At 42.0% G+C, this 17,210-nt stretch overlaps 2 protein-coding genes across 2 annotated transcripts in view; both read left to right on the top strand.

Annotated features, from left to right (window-relative positions):
- HNRNPU (heterogeneous nuclear ribonucleoprotein U) overlaps positions 1-17,210 on the top strand; it is a 458,517-nt gene that overhangs the window by 352,487 nt on the left and 88,820 nt on the right. The window lies entirely within an intron of this gene.
- The window catches only part of SPAST (spastin), a 118,090-nt gene that overhangs the window by 95,017 nt on the left and 5,863 nt on the right, over positions 1-17,210 (top strand). The window contains exons 11-16 of the mRNA XM_082248942.1: positions 6,592-6,683; positions 8,949-9,028; positions 10,183-10,225; positions 12,258-12,337; positions 12,574-12,644; positions 13,829-13,869. Coding sequence (XP_082105068.1) covers positions 6,592-6,683; positions 8,949-9,028; positions 10,183-10,225; positions 12,258-12,337; positions 12,574-12,644; positions 13,829-13,869 — 407 coding nt within the window. The remainder of the gene's footprint in view (positions 1-6,591; positions 6,684-8,948; positions 9,029-10,182; positions 10,226-12,257; positions 12,338-12,573; positions 12,645-13,828; positions 13,870-17,210) is intronic.

A 17,210-nucleotide genomic window follows, 5' to 3' on the forward strand; every position in this document is an offset into this window, starting at 1 on the left:
GTTGCTTTAATAGTGGCCTTCAGCATTATACATATGGTAAAACCAAAAGGCAGTGCCACAAACTGAAAATGGGTATCGCCGGCAGCAAAGCACAAATAGCCCTGATGCAGGGCCGAAAAGGGAACGTGTAAGTACATGCCCTTGATGTCCATAGAGACCAGGAAGTTTCTGTGCAGAGAGGCCACTACCCAGATGTACTCCATCCTGAACCTCTGTACTTTCACAAAGCAATGTGGGGCCTTTAAAGGTCCGGTATTGGCAGACTGCCTGCTTCCCAACCACAAATGGGTTGGTGTGAAACCTCCAACTTTCTCTGGTTCCAGTACTTGGGCTATCATGCCCCAAAGGAGCAGGTCCTGTAGGAAAGAGCTTGCAAGCAAGGTGAGGAAGGCCACCAATTGGAAGGAAAGAACTTGTCTGGCAGATATGAATGAAATTCTATTTTGTAGCCCGACAGGATCAGTTAGTGGACCCATTTTTTGGAAAGCAGTCCACCACTCCAGGAACCAACAAAAAGCAACCACTCTGGAATTGACCATGGGCTCAGCATGCTTGACTAGCCAGCAGCACCTGGTGTCCCCCGCGGGAGCCTTGGATCCCCTGCCTGAGGAACGAAAAAAAAAGCTTCCTGCGTGCAGAGACTAAGTTCCAGTTTGCATCACGGCTCCTTCCCTTTCATGGGTTGTGGGAGAAGTACTCTACCTGCCCGTAAGGTTCTTGGTAATGTAATCCAGGATGGCACTGAAGAGCTGCTTACCTTGGAAGGTTAAGTTGTTTTGGGACCCATATGTCTAAGAAAGCCATGGCCAACAATCGGGTCATAGAACCTGGCGTAACACTACTGTCGAGATGGAGAGGTTGGGAAGCAAAGGGGCCACATCCAGGGACGCATCACAGAGGTACTTGAGGCACATGACCAGTTGGTCTGCCAGTTCCGTATGTATAAATAAAACATTTACTTCATTTTCCCAAAAAATAGACAAAATTACAACTTCCCAAAAAGGGAACTGTACTGTCCTGGCAAGGGCCTCAAGAAATGAGGCCATCCGTACAACAGATATATTCTATCAGTTTGTTAATGCTATAACTTTCACACAAACCAATTAACATATACTTATTGGGATTTTGTTTTTACCAAAGTCATGTAGCAGAATACATTTTGGCCTACATTTTATAAAAATACATTTTTGTTTTTATTGGATATGCTTTTTAACAGAAACTAAGCCATCATTACCTTTGGCAGGTACATTTGTTTGTTGGGTTTTCTCTTTTTTTTTTTGTTTTTTTTACTGTTCTGCTAAAACTTTTGTGAATCAGTACTGCTTGGACCTTGATGAAGGGGACATACCGCGAAAGCTTGTCCTGAAAAATTGGATGTTAGTGCAAATAAAAAAAGTATCACAGACAGTACTCAATTGTCTCTAACAGAAGCTAAAAAATACAGTGGATTTGAAAAGTCTACACAAACCTGTTCTGTTAAAATGTCAGGTTTCGGTGATGTAAAAAAAAATGAGAAAAAGGTAAAATCATTTCACAACTTTTTCTACCTTTTTAATGGGACCTATAAACTGTACAACTCAATTGAATAACAAACTGAAATCATTTGGGTGGAGGGAAGTAAAAAAAACAAAACAAAAAAAAAACTAAAATAATATGGTTGCATACGTGTGCACACCCTCAAACTAATACTTTGTTGAAGCACCTTTTGATTTTATTACAGCACTCAGTCTTTTTGGTATGAGTATCAGCATGGCACATCTTTACTCCTCTTTGCAAAAAACCTCAAAATCTGTCAGATTTCGAGGGGAATCTCCTGTGCACTGCTCTCTTGATATCACCCCACAGAATTTTTTTTTTTTTTCTCTCCAATTCCCCACAGATTTTCAATTGGATTCAGGTCTGAGCTCTGGTGAAGCCATTCCTTTGTTGATTTGGATGTATGCTTTGGGTCATTGTCATGCTGAAAGATGAAGTTCCTCTTCATGTTCAGCTTTCTAGCAGAAGTCTGAAGGTTTTGTGCCAGTATTGACTGGTATTTGGAACTGTTCATAATTCTCTCTACCTTGACTAAGGCCCCTGTTCCAGCTGAAGAAAAACAGCCCCAAAGCATGATGCTGCCACCATCATGCTTTACTGTGGGTATGGTGTTCTTTTGGTGATGTGCAGTGTTGGTTTTGCACCAAACTTTTTATTTGGAATTGTGGCCAAAAAGTTCAACCTTGATTTGATTGGACCATAACGCATTTTGCCACATGCTTTTGGGAGACTTCAGAAGTGTTTTTGCATAATTTAGCTGGGCTTGGATGTTTTTCTTTGTAAGAAAAGGCTTCCATCTTGCCACCCTACCCCATAGCCCAGACATATGAAGAATATGGGAGATTGTTGTCACATGTACCACAAAGCCAGTACTTGCCATATATTCCTCTTTTAATGTTGCTGTAAGGCCTCTTGGCAGCCTTCCTGACCAGCTTTCTTCTTGTCTTTTCTTCAATTTTGGACAGACATCAAGTTCTTGGTAATGTCAATGTTGTGCCATATTTTCTCCAAATTCCCCCCCCCCAAAAAAAAAAAAGATTTGTTTGTTTTTCAATTGAGTTGTACAGTTTATATATATATATTTTTTTTTTTTTAACATGACGGAAATCTGACATTTTAACAGGGGTGTGTAGCCTTTTTTGCATCCACTGTTTTTTTTTTTTTTCCCCCCAGACTTTTTTTTTTTCTTTAAATAACTGCATCTTTGACTACAGTAGCTAAAGAATGACCACCCAGAAGTGACATAATAACCGACTGCTGAGCAGACTTTGAAAGCAGGAGTGCACCTCCTGCTCTCAAAGTCTGCTCAGTTTACCAGTCTCTGGCTTCTCTGAGAAACAGGAGAGCCTGGGAACAACAGTGGGTGCCAATGTAGAGGGGGCAGCACCTTTTTTAGAGTCCCATCAAAGTGATTGGGTGGCTCTAAAGCTACCCAGATCTTTGTTACCCTAAAGCCAAGAGTGTAAAAAAAAAAGAGAGAGGAGGACAGACTGCTGATGTAAACACAGCCGTCCGTCCTTCTCCATGAGATGATCAGAGACTGTGATCCTGCTATATAGCTTTGCATGTCTCTATAGTCATCTCACAGGCCCAACCCCCTCACAGTTAGAATCACTCCCCTAGGGTCACATTTAACCCCTTGATCACCAACACTGTTAACTCCTTCCCTGCCAATGGCATTATTACAGTAACAGTACATATTTTTAGCATTGATTACTGTAGTAATGTCACTGGTACCCCCAAAAGTGTCAAAAATGTCAGGGGTCCGATCTGTCCGCCGTAATGTCTCAGTCCTGGAAAAAAAAAAAAAACACAGATCACCGCCATTACTAGTATATAAAAATAAAAAATAAAACAAAAACAACAATAAAAATGACATCTTTCCCGTAGTTAGTAGACGTAATAACTTTTGCGCAAACCAATCAAAAATACGCTTACTTTTTTTAACCAAAAATATATAGCAGAAAACAAGTTGGCCTACAATGTTAAAAAATTTTGATTTTTACATTTTTTTTTTTTTTTTTTTTAGGGGAATGTTGTATAGCAGAATGTAAAAAATATTATTTATTTATTTTTTTTATTTTTTTCAAAATTGTCGCTTTTTTTGTTTATGGCGCAAAAAATAAAAATTGCACAGGTGATCAAATACCACCAAAAGAAAGCTCTATTTGTGGGAAAAAAAGGACGTCAATTTTATTTGGGTACAGGGTTGCACAACTGCGCAATTGTCCGTTAAAGTAAGGCAGTGCCGAATCGCAAAATAGGGTCTGGTCATTAAGCAGGAAAATTTTCCGGTCTTAAAGTGGTTAACACCTTCCCACCAAGCCTATAGCAGAATGAGGGCAGGGCGTCGTATGACATCCTCTCAGAAAGTGCGATCTATCACCGGCTGTGTCCAGTGGACACAGCCGATGACTGATCAGTGTACCAGCTCGCTGCCGGTACCATGTGACCTCCTGTAACCAATCACAGGTCACATGCCAGTTGTAAACAGTGGATGGTTTCCTGTCATGCCATCCACTGGATACAGTTGTGTTGCTAGCTGTAATTGGCCTATGTGATCCCATGGTACAGACATTGCCAATTTCAGCCCATCTGTACCATTTGATTATCTTTGACCAATCGCAGCTAATCACAACCAAACTGAATAGATCAGTTTAATTCAGTAAAATACTTATAGCAATGGAATTCACTGCTATAACTAATCATAATGTGTGTGTGTGTGTGTGTAAAAAAAAAAAAAAAAAAAAAAAAATCGTAAAAATTGAAAAAAAAATTTTTTTTTTTCTTTTTCATACTCTGACCAGTCAGTGTCCCTGATCACCGCCAAGCCAGTTATATACTGTACTGCACTGCACTGGTGACAGTATGTAAAAATAAAATTGTGAAAATGTTTGTTTCTTTTTTTTTTTTTTTTTTTTTATTACTCATTTTTTGGAAAATGAAGAAGGTACAACTTCAGAAAACCTGCCATGCATCTTACTAAAATACCTTGGACTGTTTACCTTTCAAAAAAGGGTCATTTGGGGGTATTTGTATTTTATTGTCCTGGCCTTTTTGGTGCCTCATGAAATATTAGGCCATTAGTTTAGATTGTGGACTCTATATAACTTTCCTACAAACTAAATAATATACACTGATTTGGGTTATTTTCACCAGAGCAATGTAGCAGAATACATTTTGGCCTAAATTTTATGAAGAAAAATTATTTGCAACATTTTATAGCAGAAAACAAAAATGTTTTTTTTTTTTTTCATTTCAAAATGTTCACTCTTTTTTTTTTTTTAATTCATTTAGCAAAAGATTAAAAAAAAAAAAAAAGGTGATTGAATGCCACCAAAAGAAATCTCTATGTGCTAACAAAATGATAAAAATGTAGTTTGGGTACCGTGTTAATAGTGCCCAGTATTGAAGCGGTTAAGTGTTAACAACTGCACAGCTCAGTATGTACAGCAGAGCAGTGTGGAATTTATGATGAACAAAAGCAAGTATATTTTGTATTTGGTTATATACTAATAAAAAAAATCAGTATACGTTTTTAATAGTATAGTTTGTAATATTTCTCTTACTATGCTGCCAGTACTCCCTAAATTTCCTTAACTCCCATGGCATGGGTAGTGTAAGTATGTCCCTTCCCTCATTTTATGGCAATTTGTTACCGGAGCAAAATTTCGGGAATGTCTATAGTAGGGGTTTTGAATTAGAATTCACCAAGGTCCGATCAGTAAAATTTTCTTCTAGCAGAGGTCCGAATATCATGTCATTACCGTTGCGCATTTTCACTTTCGCCAAACTGCATGTTGCTGCAGCAGCATGCAGCTTAGTACAGCGCAATTTAAAAAAAAAAAAAGGTAAAGGACTTCTTTCTGTGTTTCTTGCGGGTAGTGCAGCCCATGACGTGTGCATCTAATGCACATGCACAGGTCTTAACCCATCCTTATATCAGCGTCCTCGGTCCCCACTGCACATCACAGTCCCCTCCCCCTTCACATCAACATCCTCTCTCGATAAGTGTCCTTAGCTGTCCCTTTACATCATCCCCCGTCACCCCTGTGACAGTAGTGTTCTCACACTTCCTTAACATCAACCCCCATTAACAGTAATGTCCTCTGCCCCTATTTACACCATTCCCCGCACATTCCAGTCCTTGGCTCCCCCCACATTCCAGTCCTTGGCTCCCCCCCCCCACATTCCAGTCCTTGGCTCCCCCCCCCCACATTCCAGTCCTTGGCTCCCCCCCCCCACATTCCAGTCCTTGGTTCCCCCCCCACATTCCAGTCCTTGGCTCCCCCCCCCACATTCCAGTCCTTGGCCCCCCCCCCCACATTCCAGTCCTTGGCTCCCCCCCCCCATTCCAGTCCTTGGCTCTCCCCCCCCCACATTCCAGTCCTTTGCTCCCCCCCACATTCCAGTCCTTGGCTCCCCCCCCCCCACATTCCAGTCCTTGGCTCCCCCCCCCCCCCCCCACATTCCAGTCCTTGGCTCCCCCCCCACATTCCAGTCCTTGGCTCCCCCCCCACATTCCAGTCCTTGGCTCCCCCCACTTTTATGTCCCCAGCCTCATCACTGCAGCCTGATTTAACTTCCCCTCCCTTACTGTCCTACCTTACACAGACAGATTGGAGGGAAACATGCTGTGCTGTCTGGATGGAGGCGGTGTTGATCACCTGCTTCTTAACCTCGGGCAGCTCTGCCCTCCATCCAGAACTGTCCCGCTTCCCGCTGTCAGCTCTGTGAGGATTACAGAGCGAAGGCAGGGGGAAGAAAAGGCTCCTAAATGGTGGGACTGCGGTGGTCTGAATGGGAGAGTGATGCGGTCCAGCATTTGGTCCACCATTTAGTGATGCCTGGTCTATAGGCTCTGGTGGCAGAGTGAAACTTTACTAAAAGATGTTACTTGGGCCTCCTCCTGGTACAGTGTTCTAGATCTAGAGGATGTGCTTTTAGTAGGGAAAAAAAAAAGGAAATTTGCTTTTGCTAACTACTCAAACTTAAAAAATCTTAGCAAATCGTATTCTTCTAATTCTACTTTTTGAATTCTGTTTCCCCATGCAGATGAGGTTGATAGCCTTTTATGTGAAAGAAGAGAAGGAGAACATGATGCTAGCAGGCGATTAAAAACAGAATTTTTGATTGAGTTTGATGGAGTAAGTATTTCCTTTTACCTAAATGGTAAGCGCTTGTTGGGTAACCTTCGAAGCCTATTTATCCTTTTAACCACTTCCTGACCACCCGCCGCCTTCTTACTGCGGCAGGGTGGCTCTCCTGCGCAAACCGACGTAGGTCTATGTCGGCCGCTCACAGGAAGCTAGGGGCCACCCCTACTCTGCAGCGGGGAAGCCAATGCATGGGTCAGGCGGCTCCGATTGCCGCCCGACACCCGCGAACGCCCCCAGCTGAGAGAAGAACAGTCAGCTGTTGTAAATATAGCCGACCGTTCTTCCCTGAAATGATCACATGTGATCCTTCTATATAGGATCACATGTCTCTATGGTAATTTCACAAGCCACACCCCCCCCACAGTTAGAATCACTCCCCTAGGCTCATATTTAACCCCTTGATCACCCATACTGTAGTAATGTCACTGGTACCCCCAAAAGTGTCAAAAATGTCAGGGGGTCAGATCTGTGCGCCGCAATGTCAGTCCCGCAAAAAAAAAAACACAGATCGCCGCCATTTCTAGTAAATAAAAAAAACAATAAAAATGAGATAAATCTTTCCTGTACTTGGTAGACGCGATAACTTTTGCGCAAACCAATCAAAATACACTTATTGCGATATTTTTGGTAAAAAAAAATAAAAAAATGTAGCAGAAAACAAATTGGCCTAAAATGTTAAACATTTTTGAATTTTAAATTTTTTTTTTTTTTTTGAAAATGTTATATAGCAGAATGTGAAATATATATATATATATATTTTTTTTTCATCAGAATTGTTGCTCTTTTTTTGTTTATAGCGCAAAAAATAAAAATCACACAGGTGATCAAATACCACCAAATTTATTTGGTATTTGGGTACAGCGTTGCACGACCGCGCAATTGTCCATTTAAAATAACGCATTGCCGAATCGCAAAATGGGGCCTGGTCATTAAGGGGGCAAATCCTTCCGGTCTTAAAGTGGTTAAAGAAAGGCTAATGGTATAAATAGCCGGGATAAGTTATAGTACAACTATAGTGTAGGGAAGGGCAACATCTCTTGCTGTAACGTATGAGTAAGCATAGCATAGACTACCCACCTAATGCCAGCAAAACAGCCCTGTCACATCGAGACATAGATGCCACTAGACCACTGAAGTATACTGTGGTATTTGGCACCAAGCCATCAGCAATTCCTTTAAGTCCCGTAGGTTGCGAGGTGGGGCCTCCATGGATCAGACTTGTTTTTGCATCACATTCCACAGATGCTCAATTGGATTGCGATCCGGAGGCAAAGTTAACACCTCAAACCATTCTTGAACCATTTTTGCAGTGTGGCAGGCACATTATATTTCAGAAAGTGGGCACTGCCATCAGGGAATGCTGTTTCCACAAAGGGGTGTACTTGGTCAGCAACAATGTTGAGGTAGGAGATACTTGTCAAGTAACATCCACAAGAATGGCAGAACCCAAGGTTTCCAGCAGAACACTACCCAAAGCATCACACTGCTTCTGCTGACTTGCTTTCTTCCCTTACTGCATTCTGGTGCCATCTCTTCCCAGGGTAAGCAATGCACATGCACCTGGCCATCCACATGATGTAAAACGAAACTTAATTCATCAAACCTGGCTACCTTTTTTATTTTTCCTTGCTCTGTGGTCCAGTTTGGATGCTCATGTCAATTGTAGGCACTTTTGACTGTGGACCCAGATCAGCATGGGCCACCCGAACAGTCAGTGGCTATGCAGCCCTATAAACATCCTATACGTGCCCATTTTCTTCTGCTTTTAACACATCAACTTCACGGACAACATGTTCACTTACTGCCCAATATATCCCACAGACTTTCAGATGCTGTTTTAGCGTGAAAATCAATGTTATTCACTTAAACTGCCAGTGGTTATAAAATGTCTTCTAAAAGTATTTGCACATTATGACAGATTTGCCCCTCTGTCTGCCTTGCTCCAGCTCAGACAGCTCTCTAGCCTCTCCATTACCACTGGTGCCGTTCTCTCCATTATTTTGTGTGAATCCGTGTCTTTTTTTTCATTGGTCATTGGGATTGCTAGAAGAAAGAGACCCATACGTTATTTTCTGCCCAAATGAAATTTCTACCTTCTAAACTTTTATAAACTCTTACAAATCGCATCTAACACTGCAACATTTATTGTAGCAGTCTTGTATAGGAGTCTAAGCCTATAGGTGCTACTGCTGCCTGGATAAATCAATATACAGCTCTTCACTGATATCTCTTTTTGTTAAATTCAAATTTTAGGTACAGTCTGGAGGAGATGATCGAGTCCTCGTCATGGGGGCTACTAATAGACCTCAAGAGCTGGATGACGCAGTTCTCAGGTACCAAGTGAACATTCAATGTTTTACCTTAAAGTATATGTGAACTCTTATTTGTTAGAACAACCCACTTTGTTTAAAATGAAAAGCAAAATTTTGTGTTTAAATATACAAAATATTCCAAATACCTCTTATTCCTTTTTTTTTTTTTTTTTAAATTGATCATAATCTTGGTTCTCAGCGGCATAAGGGGCTTAGAGGTGGAGGTGGAGAAACAGTAGTACGCTGATCTTGCTCATAAATCACTGCAGGGGGGGAGAGGGGTGGTGTCAGCAGAAGTCTGACCATTGGAGGACAGGAAGGCTGTTTTCCCAGCACAGCCAGAAAACGAACGACGCTGAGATGGATGTACTGTCATGCCTGGCGTGGTCAGTTTGAAATAGGAAAGCAGGGGGGTTGGCAGGATCACCAGGGATTTCACACAAAGGAAGCAATGCAAAGAGAACAGGATACATGGTAAAACATGGCACATATAGGGAATATGAAATATTTGGGCAAAAAACACTTTGATGTGACCATATAGGGAAACTTAAAAAAACATTTGGCAAAGTTGTTTTATACAATTGATTTCAGGTCTTTTAGCCCAACTGATGTTTGGTTGCCTCCCAATTACCCTTTATTGTAAAAGCAGAAAGGAGCATGTGCTTCTTGGCTTATTGCTTAGATAAATGCTTGTTGTGTTTTGATGGAGTTATGTTCTTCCTATGAATTGACATAAAGTGAAAAAGCCTCTTGTATGGTTTACTTTCCCACATAACGCACTGCGTTTACGTGATAATGCAAGTGTTCCCTTAAATTATTTCTGTTCGATCTTTTCACATTTGCACTCTCAACATATCTATTTGAACAGAGGAAGGTATCCTAGAAATGTCAATTTTTGCCCTTTTCAATAAAAAGGGATATCATTTACTGTAAGTAATATTTTTGTAATTGAAAGCATTGTTGTAATTCGGATCATAAAGAAAAGGGCAGGAAGTGGAAATCTCAGATGATGATAATGGGCCAAATGCTTGCCTTGGGTGACCAGTAGAGATGTTTAAACTGTCTGCTGAAGCACTGTTACCTTGCTTACCTGATTGCAAGACATAAAAAGCTCACCTTGATGTATTGCTGTCTGTCTTCCATGTTCTAATGCTTTTTTTTTTTCTTTCCCACAGACGATTCACAAAAAGGGTTTATGTCTCATTGCCAAATGAAGAGGTATGTTTTAGTGAAAAGTAAAAAATGCCAACTTTATTTTTTAAATGCGATAACTAACAAAATTAAGAGATTGACAACATACAGTTGAAAGGTAGTCGATAGGTTGCGAGCACATTGTAAAGAAAAAATATATATCTAATAGCTGAATTTATTTACACACTCCTCTGGTAAATGTACATATCTGGTAAACATTTTTTCCATCTGTCTAGCGGATCGGATGAGAATGGACAGGCGGTCAGTTCTCATCTGATTCCCCCATAGAGGACAGCGGGGATCTGACACCTCAGTCTCCGCACACAGAGTTGTCATCCGCCTGCTCAGTGGGGATCGGCGGATCGATCCCCGCTGAGAAAAGTCCATCAGCAGGAACGGACATGTGTGAAAGGGGCCTTACACTTAAAGTAGTATTAGCAAAACTTAGGCAAAACTTTTTTTTTTTTTTTCGTTTTGGATAGAGCAAGGGTGGGTTATAGCCCCATCCCATGTCAGATTATTTTTCACTATGTCCCATTTTGGAGATTTACCTTCCCTTTCTGTCCTATAGCCAAACCAGAAGTGGGAGGAAATCCCTGAAAATTAAAGTCATTTCCTTGGGACCCCTAGCTGACCAAAACTAGTGTACCCATTGGAAGATTTCCCTTCTATTACTTTAATGGGGAAACCCAAAAGTTAGATTTTTTTTTAAATTTCACTTATAATGGTAAACAGGACAAATAGAGAGGGTAAATCTCCTTTACAGGGGCACAGACAGCAATAAAAACTGACAGGTGTTCTAATCTCTCTCTACTCTATCCAAAACTAAAAAAAAGTTTAGCCTTTAGTTCTACTTTAAGGTTTTATGGGTGGAAATATAAATGTATTCTCCTATTCTATCAGCAGGCATGGGGCAGTAATACAATCAGTAATTGTTGTTTTGAGAAATCTGTTCCAAACAAGAAAAAATCGTGCTTATAACAGTAAAAGCAGGTATTAATATTTGATCTGTATCAAAGTCCATTCAAGAAGTGTTGCTTATAATTGTAAATGTAGTTGTATTGTGTAACATCTTACACACAATTATTTTGGCTTCTTTAGGCATTCCTGTGCCATACTGATGTTAATCCAGGCAAACTGAACAAATGAAAAAGTTTTAGTTGCTACACATTAGAGAGCCGTAATATACAGTGGTATACAATGTATGCTTTTGAAAGTGGTACCATTGTATCAAAATGCTTCCATCTCCACGAACTGCCAGTTTTAGTGTCGGTTCACACTAGGGTGGCACGACTTCGGGGCGACTTAATGAAGTAAATAATGGCAGTCAATGCAAGTCGCTCCGACTTAGCCCAAAAGTAGTGCAGGAACCTTTTTCTAAGTCGGAGCGACTTGAGTCGCTCCTATTAGAACGGTTCCAATTGCACAGAATGGAGCATGACTTGTCAGGTGACCAAGTCGCCTGACAAGTCGGAACAGTGTGAACTGACACTTACAGTGCAGAATGTTCTGTTAGGCTTTTCCTTTCTTTTTTTTTTAATTTATCTTTTGGCTTTCTTTAAGTCCTGGTTCACACTATAGCGATGCGGGAACACTGTGAATCTACTGCGTGTTCCCGCATCGCATTCGCAGCACAGGCAGTTCACACTGCCATATGCAAATCGCTGGAGGTGTCAATTCAAAGTTAACGACACCCCCAGATCAGATCGCATATCGCAGTGCGATCTGACAGTTCGCACAGGAATCGGATCGCACTGGTGTGAACCACCATGTGATCCAATTCTGCTGCGGACCGAAAAAAGGGTCTTGTGCGAGTTCACTGCGATTACGGTGCAAATTCAGCTATACAAACTGTATGGCTGAATTCGCATTGCACAGACATCGCATGTGATTTTAGGAGCAGTGCGCCCTGAATCACATGCGATGTCTGTCATTGCAATAGTGTGAACCGGCACTAAGGCCCTGCTTTCAGGGACATATTCAAGTCTGTGTTTGTTTCTAAAGAAATGTGTCAAACATATCAATCTTTTAATTGGTCTGAAATGTCTTTCCTAAACAGACAAGGCTTCTGCTTTTAAAAAACCTTTTAAGCAAGCAAGGGAACCCACTGACGCAAAAAGAATTGGCTCAGATGGCCAGGTAGGTGCAGTGACTTGTATTCTGTCTGTGCAAGTAGCTTTTGATTAAATGCCAATGTTCTGATTTAAAGTGCAAAGTCAGGAAGAAAATAAATATATAGTGTGTGTATAGATAGATAGATCTATCATTTTATATATATATATATATATATATATAATATTTATTTTATTATTATTTTTTTTTTATTTATTTATGTTGTATTGTGTGTTTAAATTAATGTTTAATTCTGTTATTAGGCAGACTGAAGGATACTCTGGCAGTGATATAACTGCACTGGCTAAAGATGCTGCACTTGGACCTATAAGAGGTATGTACCTAAGCAGTTTTGGCTCTTACAAGGCTGACATGACATTGTACATATTTGTGCTTGTTTTTGGCTCTAATGCTGCTTTTTTATTAAAAGTAAGATTGGTATATGAATATTTTGGAAATGTTGATCTACATATGTGGTTATAGAATTGTGCGGAGTCCCACTTAGTTTTCTATTGGCTTGTTGATGTTACAAGAGATAGGGGCTTAGACCTTCTCTTAGCAAATTCACACAAACAGTGCAATAGTTGATGATGTAAAAATAAACGGTATGTCGTACTTTGTATCTTCATTATTGTTATTGAGTGATGTCTTCTCAAAATTGCTATGATATAGAATCAGAGCATTCTATTTTAGAGGATGTAAACTGTAGGCTGAGTATTATTTTTTTTTTCTGACCTGTAAGGCTGCATTCACATGTCAGCGTATTGATCGCGGGCAGAATCGCCGCGATTCCGCCCGCGGTCGGGAAATAATTGCAAATCGCGGGACGCCTGTGCGTTGCCCGTGATTTGCAATAGCACCCCAAACGCTGTGTGATGTTGCCGCGATTTCCGCCTGCCGAAAAAAAATTGCGGGACGCATTACGCTCCAAAGAAGCTCTTGTACTTTTTTGGGCGTAATGCGTCCCGCGATTTTCTTTTGCACTATGTTACCGCGATTCGGCAGGCGGAAATCGCGGCAACATCGCACAGCATTTGGGGTGCTATTGCAAATCACGGGCAACGCACATGCGTCCCGCGATTTGCAATGCTTTCCGTATCGCAGGCGGAATCGCGGCGATTCTGCCCGCGATCAATACGCTGACATGTGAATGCAGCCTTAAGTAAAGCCATAATGTGCTAGTATGCAACTTGCTTGAAAACAAAGCCCTCCACTGATGCAATGTCACCGCTGGAGGCCGCATCCTCCTTCACCCGTCTTCCTTCCGGGTCCGCTGACTCCGGCTGTGTTGCGGTTACGGCACAGGGCTCTGAAGGAACGGCACGGGTGGCCTTCCTTCAGAGCGCATGCGGCCATGACCTCATCGCCTACTAATACAGTATTTATGTCCTAAAAGGCGTACAAACCTTAATATAGGCTTACTTATAGGTCTAATCTATGGGAATTTACAACCATTTTAATGCTTGACTTTAATAGGTTTTACTTTAATTGGTTTTAAATGTTTTTATTCTGTTGCAGAACTGAAACCAGAGCAAGTGAAAAATATGTCAGCCAGTGAGGTGAGTGCTGTTGCTGAGTATCTAGACAAAAAATGCTTTCTTGTGTAATGGTAAAGGGCAAAACTAAGCAAAAAAAGCTTGACATTGAAGAAGGATTTTGGGACGGGGGGGGATAGCTAAAGTTGAACTCGCAGCACAACATTTTTTTTCTTTTGTTCTTATCCCAAAATGAGGGGGAAATTCCACCATTGGCACTTGCTACTGTAATGCTTCATGTACACTTGCCTACATTTACTGTGGCTGCGGGAAAATGAAGCACGTTTTTGCTGCGTTTTGCGATTTTCCTGCGGCCGGCAGTCAAAACTTTCCTATGCTACACTCTATTTTAGAACCCAGATCTTTCCATAAAGAGGGCCTGTCACCACCCATGTTATCACAGGGGATATTGTTCATCCCTTGTGATAGCAATATAGTTTATCCAAAAATTTGAGGCATCCTAATCTAAACTAATAGTTTTACATAATGCAGCAACATCAACACATGTAGGACACCCAAAGGTATTGGTGATTTAGGTATTGATATTCTTCCAAAGCAAACACACCTTTGGACACTGATACTGACTAGTATTCCACTGCTTCCCTTTTGCCTCAATTTCTCTCCCTCACTCAGCTAATGTGATCCCAGTACTGACGAAGAGGGTTAGTAGGTCACAAAAGAGTGCTGTGCAGATGCTGATGACATAATCGGTTGTTAGGGCATTAGAACCAAGGAAGCTGTAATGGTGCACAATGAAAACCTGTGACCGGGGCTGCCGCTAGAAATCCTGGGGCCCCATACAGCCTACCTGACAGGCCCCCCCCCCCCCCCCCCCACCGAAAATTTCAAAATTATATTATCACCCCCTCCCCCAATCCCTCTTCCTAGCAGAAATCCCTCCCAATCACCCCTCACAGCGCAACTCCCCAAATCCCTCCACAAATTCACAACCCCATCCCCGTACAGAGTGCAGGGGTCAGGAATGCATTACGTACAGAGTGCAGGGGTCAGGAATGCATTGCGTACAGAGTGCAGGGGTCAGGAATGCATTGCGTACAGAGTGCAGGGGTCAGGAATGCATTGCGTACAGAGTGCAGGGGTCAGGAATGCATTGCGTACAGAGTGCAGGGGTCAGGAATGCATTGCGTACAGAGTGCAGGGGTCAGGAATGCATTGCGTACAGAGTGCAGGGGTCAGGAATGCATTGCGTACAGAGTGCAGGGGTCAGGAATGCATTGCGTACAGAGTGCAGGGGTCAGGAATGCATTGCGTACAGAGTGCAGGGGTCAGGAATGCATTACGTACAGAGTGCAGGGGTCAGGAATACGTTCAGGAGAATGCAGGATACAGAATGCAGGAGAGTGCTAGATAGGGAGTAGTGCCTTACTAAGCTGACCAAAATTCCCATAGATGCAAATGTTAGACAGGGAGCAGTGCCATACCAAGTTGCCCAAGATTCTCCATTGAGGCCAATGTTAAAAATCGGGAGTAGTGCTATACCAAGGTGACCAAGATTCTCCATTGAGGCCAATATTAAAAATCGGGAGTAGTGCTATACCAAGGTGACCAAGATTCTCCATTGAGGCCAATGTTAAAAATCGGGAGTAGTGCCATACCAAGCTGTACATAGTAGCGAATGTATGTAAATGCCTCTGTACTGCACCTCTTCCCAGCTGCTACAACCTCTGCAACACACACACCTCTCCTCTGCCCTTATCTTCCCCAAAGGTCCCCCATCTTCCACATGATTACCTTTCTAAAATACCTTTCTGTTGCTGGCTGCCATATCTTCCTTCTCCTTCTTCCCTATGCAGTGTTGCTTGACACAGGGGGCGGGTCTGAGTAGCAGTCCCGCCCATTACCAACATCACAGCATGAATTTGACAGGTGCAGTCTCTCATTGTGGCTGCATAGTGCACACCCAGCTGGTTTGTTAGCCAATCCCTGGCTGTTCTAAATGTTCCCACTGCTGCAGGTCCTTCTGAGCTAGAAGGTAACATTTATCACCAGAATTATGCCGGACAAATCCTCTGGACAGCGGGACAGTCCTGCCCAGGTTGGGAGGTATGCTGTCATCCTACCGATCTTCCTGCTGTCCGGGCCCCCCAATGTGCCAGGGCCCTATACAGGAGTACTGGCTGTACCCCCCTGATGGCGGCCCTGCCTGTGGCTTTGTGTAACTTGTGTAAGCAGGCCTAATCCACCCACTGGCTTGTATGGCCCCGATATTATTATTATTATTATTATTATTATTATTATTATTATTATTTCAGGTACTTATATAGCGCTGTCAATTTACGCAGCGCTTTACATGTACATTACACATTCACCTCAGTCCCTGCCCTCAAGGAGCGTACAATCTAAGGTCCCTAACTCATGCTTCACAATGGGGATGGTATTCTTGTTGCTCTAAGCCTTGTTGACCCCCTCTCCAAACAGTGTGTATGGTTGTGACCATAAAGCTCTATTTTGGTCTCATCACTCCAGATTAGTGTGCAAGAAGTTGTGAGGGGTCAAGGTGTTGTCGAGCATATTGTTCCCGGGCTTTTCTGTGGCATTCGCACAGTAAACGCTTCTTTCTGGGAAATTGACCTTGCAGCTCATTTTTGTTCAGGTATACTTGTACTGTGCTCCTTGAAACAACCTGTCTTTTTTCAGAGCAGCCTGTATTTCTCCTGAGGTTACCTGGGGGGTTTTAGTTGTACCCTGAACAATTCTTCTGACAGTTGTGGCTGCAAACTTTCTTGGTCTACCTGACCTTGGCTTGGTATCAGGCAATCCCTGAATTTTACACTTCTTAATAGGTGATTGAACAGTACTGACTGGCACATTCAAGGCTTTGAATATCTTTTTTTTTTTTTTTTTAATCTATCTCCATCTTTATAAAGTTTTATTACCTTGTTACACTGGTCTTTTGACAGTTCTTTTCTGCTCCCCACAGCTCAGTATCTGGCTTGCTCGGTGCATCCACGTGAGAGCTAACAAACCCATTGACTATTTATACACAGACACTAATTGCAATTAAAAAAAGCCACAAATATGGAAAATTAACCTTTTAATTGCCATTTAACCACTTGCCATCAAATTGCATACCTGTGCGTCATTTGACTTCCAAGTGGTTGTATCGGAGTGAGGCCTGCACCTGCTGGTTCTGATTTTTAGAGCCTACGGTCCGGATTAGCTTTGATCGAGTCTTGGACATGGTAATCCGGAAGCCATGTCATGACATCTGTTTCAGTTTACTGGCCTCTTAAATACAAAAATATACATGTACATGTCCAAAAATGTACATATCCATGTTTTGTATACTGACATCTTAAAGGCGCCAGTTTAAAAAATGAATAAAGTGTTCAAAAATGCGATCT

The sequence above is a fragment of the Pelophylax lessonae genome (genome assembly GCF_965119305.1).
Source record: "Pelophylax lessonae genome assembly, chromosome: 3".
In the NCBI taxonomy this organism is placed as follows: Eukaryota; Metazoa; Chordata; class Amphibia; order Anura; family Ranidae; genus Pelophylax; species Pelophylax lessonae.